Here is a 16,446-nt window from a genome sequence, read left to right as displayed (position 1 = left end):
CATCGACTGCAGAGAAGGGTCTCAGGAAGCTTACGCACTGCTTTGGTACCACGGTGCTGGAGAAGGCCCACCGAAGACAGAGTTCCCAGGCGAATCCTATTGACCTCAGCTTCACTGTCAGTCATTTTAAGTGCGTTGTAGTTTAATTTTTCTATAAAGCCGTACTCGTGGTAAGTCAGATGAAAGCAATTGTTAACAATTCTGCTCACTTGTGGGTGCATTCGTGTACGCACATCCTGTGCCCCCCTAATGAGCCCCACCCTTAAGCTCTTACCTAAACATTTTCCTCTTTGTCTATTTTAATCTCAGCCTCTTTCAACTAAGATACTTCCTGACCCTTGGAGAATGACTGACTTTGTTTTCTGGTGTTGAGAATTGAAACCAAAGCTTTAAGAATGCTAAGCACATAACTAAGCCCGAGGCCGAGGCCGCTGTGTTTTTCTGTTTCAGTAATTGACTGCTTTGATGGAGCATGTCTTGTAAATTCTTGCTCTGCTCTAGATCTACATGCATCTTCTTCTAACCTTACAAATGTCTGATGACTAAGTATTGTTGAGAGAGAGAGAGAGAGAGAGAGAGAGAGAGAGAGAGAGAGAGAGAGAAGAAACAAGCCAGAAAAACACGGCCAACTCTTATTACTTCTTTACAACCCAAAACCAGACAGCAGCTGTTCTTGTTTTGACTTTGACTGGAAGCATCAATGCTGACAAGTACTTTTCCACTAGACTTTACAAAGTGGTCAGTTTGGTGGGCTGTGGCAGCAACTTTTTTTTTGTGACCAACCACTATACAAAAGAAGGCTGAGAACACACAGTCAGTCACGTGAATGCCAGTTTGGATTATCTAACTCAGGATCCACAAAAGCAAGACAGTGGCAAGGACCATGACACCTTCATTTGCATAGTACCTTTCTAACAGAGCGGTGTATTTGTTGTTCTAGTTCACACCGTACTTTGTATTCCCTTCAGAGTGACTGATTCAAGATTGTTACTTATCCAAATGTTCTCAAAGAAAGTACTGCCTATTTGGAAACAGCATAGTAAGACAGCAAACTTTACACAAGCCTTTCTGTTTGTTTGCTATTGTTTCAACACAAATAAAAGCCAGAGGGGAGAGGGAAGACCTGGGAACAGACTGTGTTTGACACAAAGGATTCCAGTGGAGAAGACAGACCTTGGAGCTATACAAGTCGGTCAGCCATGATGGAAATGGGTACCTCATACTCACGAACTACTCATCTTGATTTGCACTCCCATTGCCTTGCTTGTTAGTAAGTACAGATGGTAAATAAAATTAAGTTTTTGAGCCAACGTTTTAGGCCATGACAAGTCTTCCTTGTAACTGAAAGTCATTTCCTACCCTCTTGACTTTAAGGCTACAAAAATCCTTGATGATCCCAGCAGACCCCAGGTATTGCATTGGAGCATACAAACATATGCTGTAGCCTGTTTTATATAATATAAAAAGAGAAGTCAACCCCATGCAACACCCATGAATCATGTGAGTTCCTACAAGGCACCGAGAATCCTAGATAGATCCAAAGGCACACAGTATTTAGTTGTAGTGAGTGCTGAACAGAATCCCAGCGTAGTGAGAGTAACGTTTACCTATCTGGTGTATAACAGGCTTGTTGCCACCTGACTTTCTGACTTGCAAAATAGGAAGTGTTCCACAACGCTTCACATCCCATCTTCACATCCTTGTGTCAGGAGCTTCCTGCTCTAGACTACAGGCAGTCTCCTCTTATCCCCCAGCTGCTGCACACCGGCGAGCTGCAAAGCTGGTATTTACTGCCTTGCTCTAACAAGGCTAATGGTAATTTAATCTCTCCAGCTTTTAGCTTGAGATGGTGTTATCCTGCTCTATCTGTTTTCTTTTAGATTCGAGAGTTCTGACATCTCGAGGATGCTGAATGGACTGTCTTACCACACAACCTCTTTGCTCTTTCTATGGTGAAGGTGGACAGCATCACCCAACTAGAATCCTGGGAGCTCAGAAAAGGAACTGGCCACAAACCTCCAGGCTGTTTGAATCTTTTGTCTGATGAACCTTAATGAATGAGATAGCCGGCATACAATAAACATTAACTTCAATAATCTTCTTTTATTACCTAAAAATGACAAGCCAAATCAGTTCAACCCTGACCATGACAGAAACACAAATATCTCACTAAAATAAATACTAACTCGGTGGAGATGAGTGAGGCACTTGCCTTGGGCACAACATTTAGGGAGGCATTTAAAAAAAAAAATCCTTCGACAATCAAGATAAATGAAATTTTATCGCAGTAGATAAAAAATAAGATGCAAAAATTCACGATGAACAAAATACCTACATTTTAAAATAAAGGATTGTTCACAGTGCTTTGCTGAGCTATCTTGGATCCTTAGATGAAAGGGAAAATCAGACGAATCCTGCTTCATCTAGAAATTTGATTTTTCTGTGGTTCTCACTAGCTTTATCCCAGCCCCAAGATGTTCCCAGCATGGAATGAATGGCACAGCCTTTCCCGCTTCAATATTAATTCGGGGGATGAAACAAGGGCAGTTATTGTCAAGTTTAATCGCCACCTCTAGTCGACTAACAGCCATAATTATGGCCATGCTTTGGTTGTCTTTTCAGTAAAAAGGTATTTCCCAACCCCCAAACTAGTCTTTTTTGGTCCCTGGAATCTCAAGACATTTTACTACCAAAAATCCATTGCACAAACCACTATATAACCCGCTTGGAAAAGCGCATCTGACTGAATCTCTCAAAAGTTCCTCCGCCCACGGTAGTTGCCGCGGGTTCTGTCCTTGCTAGTCTTGGCCGAAAGTTGCCTATGCGTCTTCTTCCGATACTCCACTTTAGTCCAGCCCCCTTCACTCACTCTGCTCTCCTCTTCCCCTGCTTTGGGAGCAGTCTCGGGGTGCAGAGGCATCCCGGGGATGGTCTTGGGCGCACGACGGTCATGATCATTCGGGCTCCTCTTGAAGTCAGGGGACTGATGAGTGTTCAGCGCTGACTGGGGCAGCCTGTAGAACTTTCCAGGATACCTTTCTCTTGAAGGTGTGGAATGCTGACTTTTTCCACCGTATCTTCCTTTCGGAGAAGAGTTGAGGGATACACTACCGCGGTAGTACTTGTTTCTGCTTCGGTCTGAGTAGCGGCCCCTCTCGGAGGAGCTGTCATTGAGGCTGGAGAAGCCGCTGTCCCTGGAGTTGAGGTGCAGGGAGGAGAAGTTTTTGGTCAGCCCATACTGTGTTGGGGAGGAGCTCCGGGAAGGGTTGATGCTTGGTGTAATCTGCTGGTACTTCACGGGAGTCTGAGTCCGCCTCACTGCAGCGGCGTAGGAATCCTGGTTAACAAAATACTGGAAGAAAGGGGAACCCAGGATGGGGTTGCTTTGGGAACGCTGTAGAGAAGAGTGGGATGCAATCTGCCGCATGCGCAGAGTGTCTAACCATTGGCAGTCCGCACCTGCAGGGGAAAATGGAAATGAGCATCTTCCACGCCACAAGCTGCATGCCTAATTCATAAGCCCGGCTCAGGCAATCAATCTCAAGGCTGCTTGGGGGTGTGCCAAGCGTTACCATTCGTGGACGTTCCAGGCTATGTAGGTACATGGACCTTTTTCTTTATTACCACGAACCCTTAGCGGGAAAGGTCATTAAAGAACATTTTTTTTTCTTACTTTGCAGCCACAATCCGACTGCATTAGGACCTTCACATATATGGAACAGTGTAGTGTCCCAGCATCTTCTTCCTAAACTGCCAATTCTATATGGTTTACACGTCTACCAAGAGGCCTGAGTTTGAGGTTGCCTCTGCAGCCATGCGTGCCACGGGGAACATCCTGTGCTGGCCCATGACAGATAGACTGACGACAGCAAAGGACATATTTCTCTCCTGCCCAAAGCAGAATTGGTGTGGGGTAGATAGTCTGCTGGATTTCCCGGAGGTTTTTTTCCCTAAATGTGAGAAAAGGTTAAGACTGGCGCCTGGAGATTTCAGGGCATCACTGTGTTTACAGGGTAAGCCGGACACCACAGCAAATCCGTGGGCAGGGTGAGTATGGCAGCGAGGCCAAGAGGAGGTCATCCCTTAAGATACCATAGTCAAGAGTATGTGTCGTACTGCATCCACAGCCTACGTCACCTTTAGACCTTCAATGACGGAAGACAATACATTTTCTTAAAATGCTGACTGCTGGAGATGGGTCAGAGACTGTGCATCTCTGACAAGGCCACAGGGGACCCTGCAGAACCAAACTTTGAGATCCACTGAGGTGAGCCGGGTGGAATTGGGTTTTCTGCTACTGGCAGGTGAAAAGGGGTGTGCCTGATGTAACGGGCGAGTCTGAGTCTTCAGATCACATTGGAACAGTGAATAAAATGAAGTGGGGGAGGACAGAAGTGAGGTGCACAAGCTTGAAACCAGAGGAAGACCGGAGCTCTCCAGGGAGAAACTGTCTGGAGGAATTCCAGCAGGCGGTGGAATAATTTACTGCTTCCTAAGAGATGACTTGGGGTCTGGGCAGTGTCCTGGAGAAGGGAGCACCACGGTCAAATGTAGATGACCATAGGACCTACTTCCAAACCCACCTTGTTTTCTGCCATCCACCACCATCCATCACACCCTGATGATACAGTCCACTGACTATGGGAGAATGCATGGAGAAACCAGCCCCATGCATAAGTGTTACCAGAGGGAATCTGGAACTCAGCCTGATTTAATTAAAAACATGTTTATTTGGTGTCTCTCAACATGGTAGGATTTGAACTAGGTAAGGTGAAGGCATGATGTCAAACTAAAACTTAGAAGCCATTGGTAGTTGTTTTGTGTACTATCAATCTGGAAATGGGAACACTAGCTTCTCAGAAGAGAAAATACAGCAGAATCATAGAAAGAAGAATCCCACAGGCTTCATGGGGCGGGGGCTCCAGGGTCAAACAGGGTCATAGCTATGAAAGTCCTATAGAAGTAAAACATGCCCTGTAAAACACCAGGTATTAGAAAGAAGTCTTTTGCTGTTGTCTCTGAAACTCCTATGTAGCTTACATGGCCTTGAACTTGAATAGTTAGGTCAGCTGTGAGCTAGCCTACCCCTTACGGGATATGGCAGACATACTAGGCCAGGCACGCAGGCTTAACCAACATGAAGGAGCTTAGACATTGCCACAGGATAGGGGAGCATGTCTAGATCCAGACCTACCGTGTGGAATCACCTTGCAGGCCCTAAAAAGTGTCTGACAGTGTGCTTGTAGCTCGTCTTGGCAAAACCCTAAGCCCAGTCATGGTGGGCACGGTGTCCCCTGATGGTTATTTGCAAAAGAATATAAAGCAAACCAACTGTTGACCAAGGTGAAGGCATGATTTGCTGCTGGCTTTTGACTATTCTTCAGGATTCTGGCCACCCTGGCTGGTGGCCATTTAAAAATGTTTGTTCTGCTTGGCATGTCAGACCTTATAGTGGTCAATGTAGGGGCCAGGCTTTCATAACTCAGTGACAGTTGCCCTTGGGGGCAGTAAGATAGAGTCCTGCCTTTGTCTCCATGCCTGACAGAGACCTAACACATAAAAGCTTTTCTTGTGGGGAAAAAGAAGTGCTGTTGAGAAAGCCTGCATCCTGTGTGCCTGAGGGTGTGTCTCACGGTTAGGAGGGAACTGCCTGTGGCTTTGTTCACACCCACCTTAGCATATCTGTGAGCGAGCCTCAGTCCTACAGTCCTAGGGTTTCTCAGCCCACAAGTAGGGAATCAGGGTTTTGGCTTGAGTTCACCAGGTAAGGGCCAGTTTCATGGCCTGTCGGCTGGCCTTACATGCTTTTCTACAGTTTTAAAATTACTACCACATTATCTAGCACATGCATTAAGGTTTTCCTCTTTACGAGCTCTCTTAAATATGTGTGTATACAGGTGGTGCATGCGTGAGTGTGTGTGTGTGTGTGTGTGTGTGTGTGTGTGTGTGTATGTGTAAAACAGCTCATTCCACGAGGCTTGTGTGGTTAGAGGACAACGCTGAACCTCTCCATCCCGTCCCTCGTACTCCATTCTCATTTTGTTCATCCTTCCCCTCCCTTCCCCCACCCTTCCTCCCTCAGTGCCAGGCATCATCACCAGTTCTCAGGACTTAAGAAACACTTTGTTAGACACTCGAGACCCCGATATCTGGAACTCAGCCTGTAATGGGAATCTCCTAACCGACATTCTGGCCTCAGGCACACGTGCTGTGCTCGGACACTGACTTACTTGAGTCAGACCTGCTGCCAGGGTTGCCCTCTGAGCTGGAGAACAGAGTCTGAATGGCAAGCTGGACCGCCTTCACCTCATCCTGAGGCTTCGCTCTGTCCCACTGTATTGAGTGCACGTGCTTAGTGAATTTCGGTGTTCTGACATCACTCTGTTTAAAAATGAAAGAAAGAGAAACCTCATGATCATGCCTATATACATTTATAAAGTGAGAAGGGGAAATGCATGTTATTATGTCATTTGCCCAAATTAGTGAATTTGAATAAGAGGAACACTTTAATCTCCTTTCCCATAATGGACTCTAGTATCTCTTCTTCTCCCTTCTCCCTCTCTTTTCTCATTCTATGCCCTTTCCTACTTTGTAAATTATAATACTTAAAAATAGGGTTGTTGGGCTGGAGAGATGGCTCAGCAGTTAAGAGTGCTGGCTGCTCTTCCACAGGCCATGAGTTCAATTCCCAGTAACCACATGGTGGCTCACAACCATCTGTAATGGGATCTGATGCCCTCTTCTGGTGTGTCAGCAACAGTGTACTCACATACATAAAATCAATAAAGAAAGCTTTTAAAAAAAGATAGGGTTGTCTTCTCCCAGAATTTATAACATTCGATAGAGCTCAATTTACTTATATGATAAGAGATGTCTTTCATATTTGAAAAAAAAGATATCTTATTGAATAAACAGACATTGACCACTGTTTTCCTTAAGAGTACCTCTGGTCCAAAGTTCTAGGATGTACATAGGGAAGAGAACAAAATAAGGCTGTCACCGAGTGAGTGAAGGTGAGCGGGTGCACTGTGGGATGGGATGAGAGTGAAGAAAACCAGTATCGGGAGAGGATATCGGATCAAGATAACACGTCCTGAAACAGTCCTCATCACCAGATGCATCTATAGATTACAGTCTCTTTAGAGCGGTGGGTGTAGCTCAGTGAGACATTGGCTGGTCCCTTAAGCGGCCTTGGGTACACACAAAAAGGAATCTCTAGGATTCATACAGGGTGTGGTGGTACACGCCTTTTACCTCAGCGATCAGGAGGCTTGGGTAGGTGGGTCACTGCGAGTTCAAGGCCAGCTCTGGTCTCGTAGCAGGTTGGAGACCAGCCAGGGCTACATAGAAATATCTTGTCTCAAAAAAGACGAGAAAAGGAGGGAAGGAAGGAAGGAAGGAAGGAAGGAAGGAAGGAAGATAAAAAGGAAGGAAGGAAGAAAAAGAAAAAAAGATATCTTTAGAAGCTGGAAAGTGAACAATAGAGGAGTGGCATACCATCATGGAGTCGGAGGAAGAGGAGGAGGAAGGGAAGAAGAAAATGAGAGGGAGGAAAGGGGTTGAAGATAGGAGAGGGGAAGGGGAGGGAGGAAAGAGAGGACAGTAAGAAGAAGCAGTAAGAAGCAGGCATGGTGTGTTTGCAGAGTTGTCTGCAGGAATCAGTAAAAAGGTGGCTTCTCCTGGGTGGGTGGATGCAGGGAGAGGCCAGTTAACAGGATCGCTGACACACTTATTGCCTTGCAGGCTGTGGAGTGAGGTGGTCGAGGTTTGGGTCTCTGATTCTATAAAAGTAGACTGCGACAGCTCAGGAAATCTCAGTGGAGAAGCATGCAAAGCCCAGTCTGAGGGAGACTTCCTGCAGCTTGCTAGAGCCACTGTGAGGCTCACAGGTCGGGGCGAGGGCAGGAAAGAGTCACTATTCCCAGAGAGAAACACTGGCTGTGAGCACGTTAGCTCTGTCAGAGTACCCAGAGCCTCGGGGGTCCTTTCTTCTCTTCTGCCAAATAGAGAAAGCCATTACCCACCTCTCAGTATTTACCTGAGGTTTGTGGGACTGGGCAGGAGCACTTGCCTAACAGTTCTTGGCTCACGGTGAATCCTTACTAAAACTGTCATGAACGGATGAAGGGTGTGTGTGCCTACCAACGGAAGATACATACCGGTGTCTTCACGAGTCCCCAGGCTCTGTGCTATGACGACACCCCTCCAGCCTGGGCCACATGAGGTTCCTGCCTTTCTAGGGTCAAGTGCTCCAACAGCCAGGAAGACCTTGTTGACTTTTTACGATGTTATTAGCACTAGATACATTTTTTTTAATATAGAATTGAAGTATACTTTCAGAGAGATATTTTTATAACAGTAACTATGAGTTTTGTAAAAGACATGAAACTTTAAATTCCCCCTTTAAGCAAAGTTTTAAGTGTAAGGTATCCGTAACTTATGTATTGTATATTGTGAATTTTCACAACAGAATTGGCGCGTCTCTAAAGCTTAAAATGCTTCCACAGACCTCCTGCCATGCTTACAGTGGGTCCTTAGTGGGGTCCCCAGATCTGACTTCGCCCATCTGTCTGGCTTCATCAGTGTGCTCTAGGGACTTGCACTTGATGTTCACACAGCTGTTCTCTGATCTGACAACACAAGCTACCACCTCCAGCTGTTGTTTGTTTCTACCTGTTGCTGTCTGACAAGATAGTGACTGGTTACTCGTATCTGGGTTATTCTCGACCCAGTCAGCAGGTAGTAATGTATACTTTTGTGGAGATAGGTTTTCTCTGTGTAACAGAGCCCTGGTTGTCCTGGACTTTCTTTGTGGACCAGGCTGGCCTCAAACTCACAGAGAGCTGTCTGCCTCTGCCCGCTGTGGGCTGGGACTAAAGGCATGCACCACTATACCCGGTTAAGCACGTATGTTTTAATAGCATTGTTTTTTCAATATATATTTTTTGAAGTAGAAATGTATGGAGTCTTTTAATTTGGCTATAACAACAAACTCCTGAGGTGGCTGTAGGGTATGTGCTGGTATTTTGAACACTCATTGATCTCCTGTCCTAAACTCTTACTTCCAAGTGACTTCTACTCATTTTTTTTTTTTTACATCATTCGGTAGGGTATACACAGTATTCAATCGATATCTAACAACAGTATAGACTAGGAGTTACCCTCAATTCTACTCTCTTTCCTTCCTCGCACTTTGCTAGAGAAATTGTGTTCATCTTTGCATATGCAGGCTGGTATGTAATTTCTCTTCCCATAAGAGCACATACTAACCTGTAAGTATCCATAGAGATCTGACAAATGCCTGCTCACCAACAGGGGCTGAAACTCCCAACCTGTTTCCGGGAGCTTACCTCATAGGTGACGGTGCACTCCACTGTCTGATCCTTCACTATCCCTACGATCCACTTCTCCATTACAAACGGTGGCTGGAACACAAGCGTTAGGACAGCTTAGTATCAGAACGCAGTCCTGCGCCGCCGTGTGTAGTCGAGGACACTTGTGCCATACGTAATTTGCAAATAGGAACGATATCAGAATATCATAAAATCTTGTTGGCTTGTAATATATAACTGGGTTTTATGTATAAATATGTATTTGCAAATGTTATCTTTGGATGGCTGAATGAATTGTGTGCAAGTCCTATTGATGGGAGATTATAATCCGGTCTTCCACAGTCTCTGTGATTTTTTTTTTTTTTTTTGAGATAGAGTCTGGCTGTGTAGTCCTGGCTTAGAACTGGCCAATGATTCTCCTGCCTCAACCTCCCAAGTACTGGTATCATAGACGTACCACAATGTAGGTTCTTAACCTGTCTGGGCTGATCAATGGCCTGTCATTTGATCCCATCTGTGAGTTATTAATTCCTGCTGTTTGAAGCAGTAGCCCAAAGTGTTCTCAATATGAAGATTCATGTCTTCCTTGAGGGTAAGCAGTGAGTACTGTAGAGACTTTGATAATCACTCGGATTTCAGACTATTGTTGCCAAGAGGCTTGTACCAATAAAGACATTGTGGTGCTGTTTTCCCAGGGTCTCAAGACAAAGGATCAATGAAGCCTATATATCTTGGATCTTATGCTAATTCTGATAAATTATTTTTTCATTTTCTTCTCATTGTCCTATCCTCCCAGGTTAGGGCTGCAAAAACAATGGCTGTGTACAGCATTGTTGGCGGGTTGGGTGTAGAATCTAAGAGACATTTAACTGGGCTGGTTTTGTATAAATTAAGATTGCTATTGCCCCTGTGGCTCTTTAAAAATAACTTCCTGTCCATTTTGAATGGCCTTCCCAATCCTATTTTTCCTGTAAGTCCCGTTAAGGTTGGTGTGTGGTTTTGCACTGGCGCATGACAGCAGAGACATCCATTTTCAGTTCTACAACTGCACTGCATTACTTTTGCAGTGAACAACTTCCTTATGGTAAACAGTGGCCACACTTCTTCAGGACAGAGAAGCAAAGGGACAACTGTGGCAACAGGAGAGGACAGAACAGCGACCCAGAGGAGAACACCTCTCCTTTCTAGTCCCTCAGACACCAAAACATAGTATGTCCCCACAAGGTAAGGAAACACCAAACCATAGCCTTACAGGTAAGTAATGCCAGGGAAGTGAATTCCAGTTATGTAGAGGGATTCAACCCTGAATACCAAACCAGCCTTTTGACAAATCTACTGTAAGTTACAAGGATTTGGTCATTCAGTCATCGTAGGTCTATGTGGAGAACACACAAGTCAAATGCCATGACTTTGTAGACTCTGGCTCTTTGCAAAAGGCTCCATTTGCTTCACTGAGACGCAATATACAGTTAAGTTAGTCATGTACCAGCGTTGATAGTTACTTGAGGTCGGGATGACCAGCCCTACTGATATGTGCTTTGTCTGAAGCAGTAGGCCTTCTTCTTCTTTTTTTTTTGGTTCTTTTTTTCGGAGCTGGGGACCGAACCCAGGGCCTTGCGCTTCCTAGGCAAGCGCTCTACCACTGAGCTAAATCCCCAGCCCTAGCAGTAGGCCTTCTATCACAGAATCTGATACATTTTTTTTTTCTAGTATGGTTGGGGAAAATGAATTATTTTCCATTCTGAGGCGCAAGTTAAACATTTCTATCAGATTTTCTTCAGGGTTCCCAGTGACTCTGTTTTAGTAATGGGCTCTCCAATCACTGTAGAGATTTCCAGTGTGAGCACACAGAGGTTACAAAGCAGGAACCTGAGTCTCCCAAGTGTCCTTGTCTCAATCCTTCTAGACACTGAATAGTTCAGGCTGGGGATGCAGCTTAGGGACAGAGCATTGTCCAGAAGGTACGAGGTCCTGTGCTCATCAGTAGCAGTGAAGGGCAAAAATGAAGTATTCATCACAAGTTTATTCAAAGTTTAAATCAATCCGGTTCCAAGTAAATATTTTCATTGATAACATCTTTTTTTTTTACTTTAATAAATGATAGAGTTGAGTCTGAAGAAACGTAGGATTAAAAAGAAACTTAAATGATACTTTTTTTTTTGTTTGCAGTGCTTTTTAGTTCCCACGGCATAAGTGGAATTTTAACAAAAAAATTATCCTCTCAATCTGCTAAATAAAATGTGCCTTTCAAGAGGCAGCTTGAGACCGAGCTGATGTGCATCCAGGAGCACAAAAGCCCACTGCTGCGGTATTCTAATGTCTTTGTTTGATATCTGAGAATTCGGAGAAGGCTTTTGAGCTGTAAATAGAACCTTACCTTTGTCATCTTTAAAATCTCTGCATCAGGGAGGCTCGTGTTAAAAGTCACGTCTTTTATGTATGCTATAGCCACTTCGTCTCCATCCATCTCCATATACATCTTCCATTTGCAATCCTGGAATTAAGAGCAGAGCCACAGAAGCGAATGAGTGAGCCGATTTCCCCCCCCCCCCCCACTTCAGTGTTTTATAACACACAACATATTCTAAATGAAGTCGTGTGGGAGCGCTTTATCTTGCCTTCTCCGAAAGAAGACATGAAATTAGATCCCTTTTGTGTATCTAATAACCCCCACTCAGTGCAGCCTCGAGGTGTAACTTTTTGCAACAGATCCATTCAGTGTAGGTATTAAACAGCATAGGGATGTCTCATCATTGGTACAAAAAGAATCACGTTCCTCCCTTTCCTATTCCTTTACCAGTCAGTTCTCTTGACCTACCTACCGCCTAGAACTGGTAGCGATGTGGGCTAAAGATGCAGCCCACTGTCTTCTCAAGAAGAGGAGAACGTCACTCGGATGTGATGACACGTAACTGACAGCTGAGCAGCTATGGGAGGCGGAGGCATCGCTGCTTTAGTTGCCCTTAAAGTGTAGTCGCTGCCAGCCTGTTCCTGTGTGTGAATGCGCGTCCAGTTCTGCTAGGGCCTTCAATGTTTCACGGAAGCTAGAAATTTAGATTCTTATGGAAAACCACTTAAGTTTTAATAATGGTATATTAAATTTACAGTTCTGTAGATCATTGACCACTGGGGGTCAATGCTAACTCAAACCACAGGGAGCTATTATACACCAGCAGAGTGCCTGAGGCTGATACCATCAAATGTTGGTTAGGGTTTGAAGCTACTGGAACTCCCATGCTCTGTTGCAGAAATACAAGTGGTATAATTACTTCAGAAAACCTTTAGCAATTTATTACAGAACTAAACATATGACCATGACTAAGAAATTCTACATGTATAGGCATTTAGATAGAAGAGATTGGGAAAAAAAAAAGATTTGTCTGGGTACGTTCTTAGAAGCTTTAACTTACTAGGTAATAAAGTGATCAATACTAATAAAAAAAGAGAATAGAACTTCTATATGTTCCTAGAGCAGACAATCCAAAAATTACTGATACATTCAGAAACATGTGTGCATCTGAAAATCAGTGAGAGAGAAGTATGCAGAAGAATGCATTAATGAACGCATTTTTCTGACACTCAATAACCATCTTTTGGAACAAACTTTCAGAAGATTGATTGCCTCTTCAGATGGAAAGACTATGAGAGAACTTTCTGGGAGTGGTAGGGCTCTATTGACAGAGCTTAGGGTAACATAAGGGGGTGTACGCACTTATCAAAACCAGCGACTGTGCACACAAGATCTGTCCGTTTCTTATTGAACCCTAATTGTACTGGCACGATTAGGAAGCAGGAGTGTGGTGTCTCTAAGCTACTTTGAAATGTGTTATGAAATAAGTATTGCTCAGGTGGCTGGAGAGATAGACAAACGATAAAGGGAATGACCAGAGTAAAATGTTAACGGTTAGTTCAAGGTGCGTATATGGGGTTTGAATACAAAATCATTGCTGTAGAAAGAATTTCGTAATCAAACATTACACATGTACGCAATTCGGACTTGATCTCTAGACTGTAAATTGATATTGTCTCTTACATTTTTCTGAAGAACCAAGGGTTGAAGGATCAAGCATATCACAGCAAGCACACACAGGTTGAAACGAGAAGGCACTTTCCCGACAGTGACTTAAACCCTTCTCTGGAGCAAGTTTAGATGCAGTTCTAGGCAGGAGGAGCAGCAAGGAGGCTTCTGAAACCCTACTGGCTTCCGTGAGGAGCCAGGACTGGGGCTTGGGAGAGCCACTGGAGGACCTGCAAAGCCAAGCTAGGCTGGTGCCTGCGGGAGGGCCTCCCTGCCCAGCTACATTCACCAGGTTGCCAATTAGAGGAAGCGAAGGTTCCTGCAGTGAAATGAACCTGCTTTCTCACATCGGTCACAGTCACCACTGAGGACTGGCATGTCTCTCGTCTCTCAGGACTTCTTTGTTTTGGAGCCACTGCTATAGGGGCACAGGGGCCATGGGCTAACTGGGGAGGATGATGACTGTTGTCATGACTGCCCTTCTCAGAAACAGAACCTCCCCAAGGCAGTTCGTGAATGCAACACTTTAAAAAGACAGAACTGTTTTTAGTTCTGTTTCTTTGGCCTGTCAAGTTTGGGAATTGGGCTAGTCAGAGGCATTGTCAGAAGACATTGCAATGACTGGCCTCCCTCTGCTTCACTCGTCTCATAACCTGTGTTGCCTTCCCTCTTCACATGGTGTCCCCTTGACACTTTGTGCTCTGTTCTGGTTAGTACAAGCCTCTGGACATGCCTGTGAGAAACTATTTAGATACACTGATTGAGATGGAAAAACCCTCTTTAACTATGGGCTTCACCGGTTCACGGGCTGGAGTCCTGGACTGAGTACAAACCAGAAAGAGAACTTAAGCACCAGCATTCGCCTCTCTCTGCTTCTTGACTGCAGATGTGGCCAGGTGTCTCAGGCTCCTGCCACCATGAATTCTCCATCATGATGGGCTGTATTCTTGAACTGTGAGCCCAAATAAACTCACTCTTAATTTTTTTGTTGTTGTTGTTGTTGGATATTTTTGCCACAACAACACAACAGGCAAATAACACGAGCTCCAACCTCCGTCTCCTCACCCTGGGGGAGCTGCTTGCTGTTCTTACTGTGCTGGGCACGCTGCTGGCTGCTTAGAGCATGTGATTTTATTTGTAATAACTCAAAATAATCCTGCAAATCAGGTTTACTTTCCCTTTAAATGAATGAGGAAAACGAGGCTCAGGCAGGTGAAGGAGCTTTCCTGGTATGTCTTGACCAATGGTGGTAAAGACGAGATTCTAACCAGGAAAGGAGCCAGGAACACCAGTGGGGAAGGCAGTAAAAATAAGATGGTCCCGGCTGGTGGCTGGTTCTGCTGAATTCCAAATACTGAGAGGGAACAACCCAAAAGCCAGAGGCCAGAGCTCGTCCCTGCAGCTACTGCCCACTGTTCTCCAAAGCTCAACTCTGAGGGGCCCTGATACAAATAAGACGGCTCTGCCTTTCATTTTGCAAATTGTATTTGTCTTTTGTTTGAAAGACCTTTAACTGAATCATAAAAGAAGACAGCTTCAGAGGCCATAAAATTCTTGTCAGGGAAGCACTAAGAAAGGAGAACATACGCCAGTTACAAAGCTGGGAGAGAGACCAGGTGGAGCTCAAGGGAGGCACTGATCTTAATTTGCTAATCCCCTGACAAAACTCCTAGAGCTTATGGGTAGCTGTGACATCATTGTCATATAGTTAAGAAAAGTAACCCACAAAAAGGCACACGAGGAATTCTCTAAGTCCTGCTCATTTTCAAATTGACCTAAAGTGTCCTTGAGGCTACTCTGAGTTCCACAGGACACAAACACAGAGGCTGAGATGACAAGCAGCAGTGCTCATCAGTGGACTGCTGGCATTTTTCTTACTGACTGCTAAGCTATATAGGCCAGTGTGATGGTGTGTGGGACAATGACAGGTAGCCTGGTTCCCCGTTGAGATAAGGCTTGAAACCCTGGAAACTCTGAAGGGATGGTAGGCGCTTTGCCTGTTCCTGAGTACCAGGCCCCTGTCACTAGCACAGCCCCCCCATAGATTTGTGGCCATCAGTCATCTATGGGCAAAGCCCCTCCACACATAACCATTTTAATGAGGTACCTAAATGCTTGGAGGCTTAGCCAATAAGCTTTCCTTCCCAGACACTCTTCCCTGCAAAAGGTATTTAACTTCAGGCCCATACTGAGAAGGGGAGTATGGTTCCACCATGAAAATAAATGCCTCTGTCTCTTTTCATCGGGATCCACCATGGGGAGCCATGGAGAAGGCCTTTGCCTACAGAACCATCATCTAATTTCCTGTTGAAGGCCTCCCTGCACTTCCAGTCACAGCCACCACCAAACCCAAGCTCAAGCCAAGGACTATCCCTGCCAGACCAGCTGGAGCTCTCCCTCCTCAACCCAGGGCTAGATCCAGCTTGTCCCTGGAGCAGTGTCCCGAGACCTCCCTAGGCGCAAGGAGTAACTTCCCAGCATCCTGCCTCCCCAAGTGGCTGTGCCCTGTGGTGGAGCAGACACAGGACCCATAACCCTATAATGGTGCACATCGGTGATCCTCACACTCAGGAGGGAGAAGCTGGGAGATCAGGAGCTTGAGGCCATCCCAAGCTACCAGAGGCCTAATATTAAAGAAACAAAACAAAACCAAAGTCCCACATATTCCCAAGCCTCCTGCAGGGTCTTATATATCACTGCTAGCTATTCATATCTTGGTCCTCACAGGGACCAGGTTCTGATTTAAAAACCATTCACCTCATCAGGGCGATTGATTGACTGGCTTGAGCTAATACAACCTCAAGTTAGCAGAAACCTGAGTACAGACGCTCAGTGAGAGCCGGTCAAGAGTGACTGTGGTCATCTGAACAACCCTTGATCTTGACAGGCCTAAATCAAACGCTAGCAGCTATAGTGAGACTCCTTTTCTAAAACCATCTCAGCCTGGCTACGTGAACTATACCTGTTGATGACTATTGTGGGGACACATGGGGGAAGGTTACAAACTAAGTCATTGCTATGGAGAAATGGAAGAAGGGGAGATGTAGAAGAGTGTGAGCTTAAAGCTCCACCTCCTAACCCTGACTTCTAATTTTT

At 45.1% G+C, this 16,446-nt stretch overlaps 1 protein-coding gene across 1 annotated transcript in view; it reads right to left on the bottom strand.

The window, feature by feature from the left end:
* Nucleotides 1-2,083: 2,083 nt before the first annotated feature.
* Nucleotides 2,084-16,446, bottom strand: part of Map3k20 (mitogen-activated protein kinase kinase kinase 20) — a 159,395-nt gene continuing 145,032 nt past the window's right edge. Inside the window, exons 17-20 of the mRNA NM_001398993.1 lie at nt 11,710-11,826; nt 9,351-9,425; nt 6,231-6,381; nt 2,084-3,459 (exon numbers count right to left, since the gene is read on the bottom strand). Coding sequence (NP_001385922.1) covers nt 2,753-3,459; nt 6,231-6,381; nt 9,351-9,425; nt 11,710-11,826 — 1,050 coding nt within the window. The 3' untranslated portion in view covers nt 2,084-2,752. The remainder of the gene's footprint in view (nt 3,460-6,230; nt 6,382-9,350; nt 9,426-11,709; nt 11,827-16,446) is intronic.

Source organism: Rattus norvegicus, chromosome 3, assembly GCF_036323735.1.
Source record: "Rattus norvegicus strain BN/NHsdMcwi chromosome 3, GRCr8, whole genome shotgun sequence".
Lineage (NCBI taxonomy): Eukaryota > Metazoa > Chordata > Mammalia > Rodentia > Muridae > Rattus > Rattus norvegicus.
This window is presented reverse-complemented; position numbering and strand designations above follow the sequence as displayed.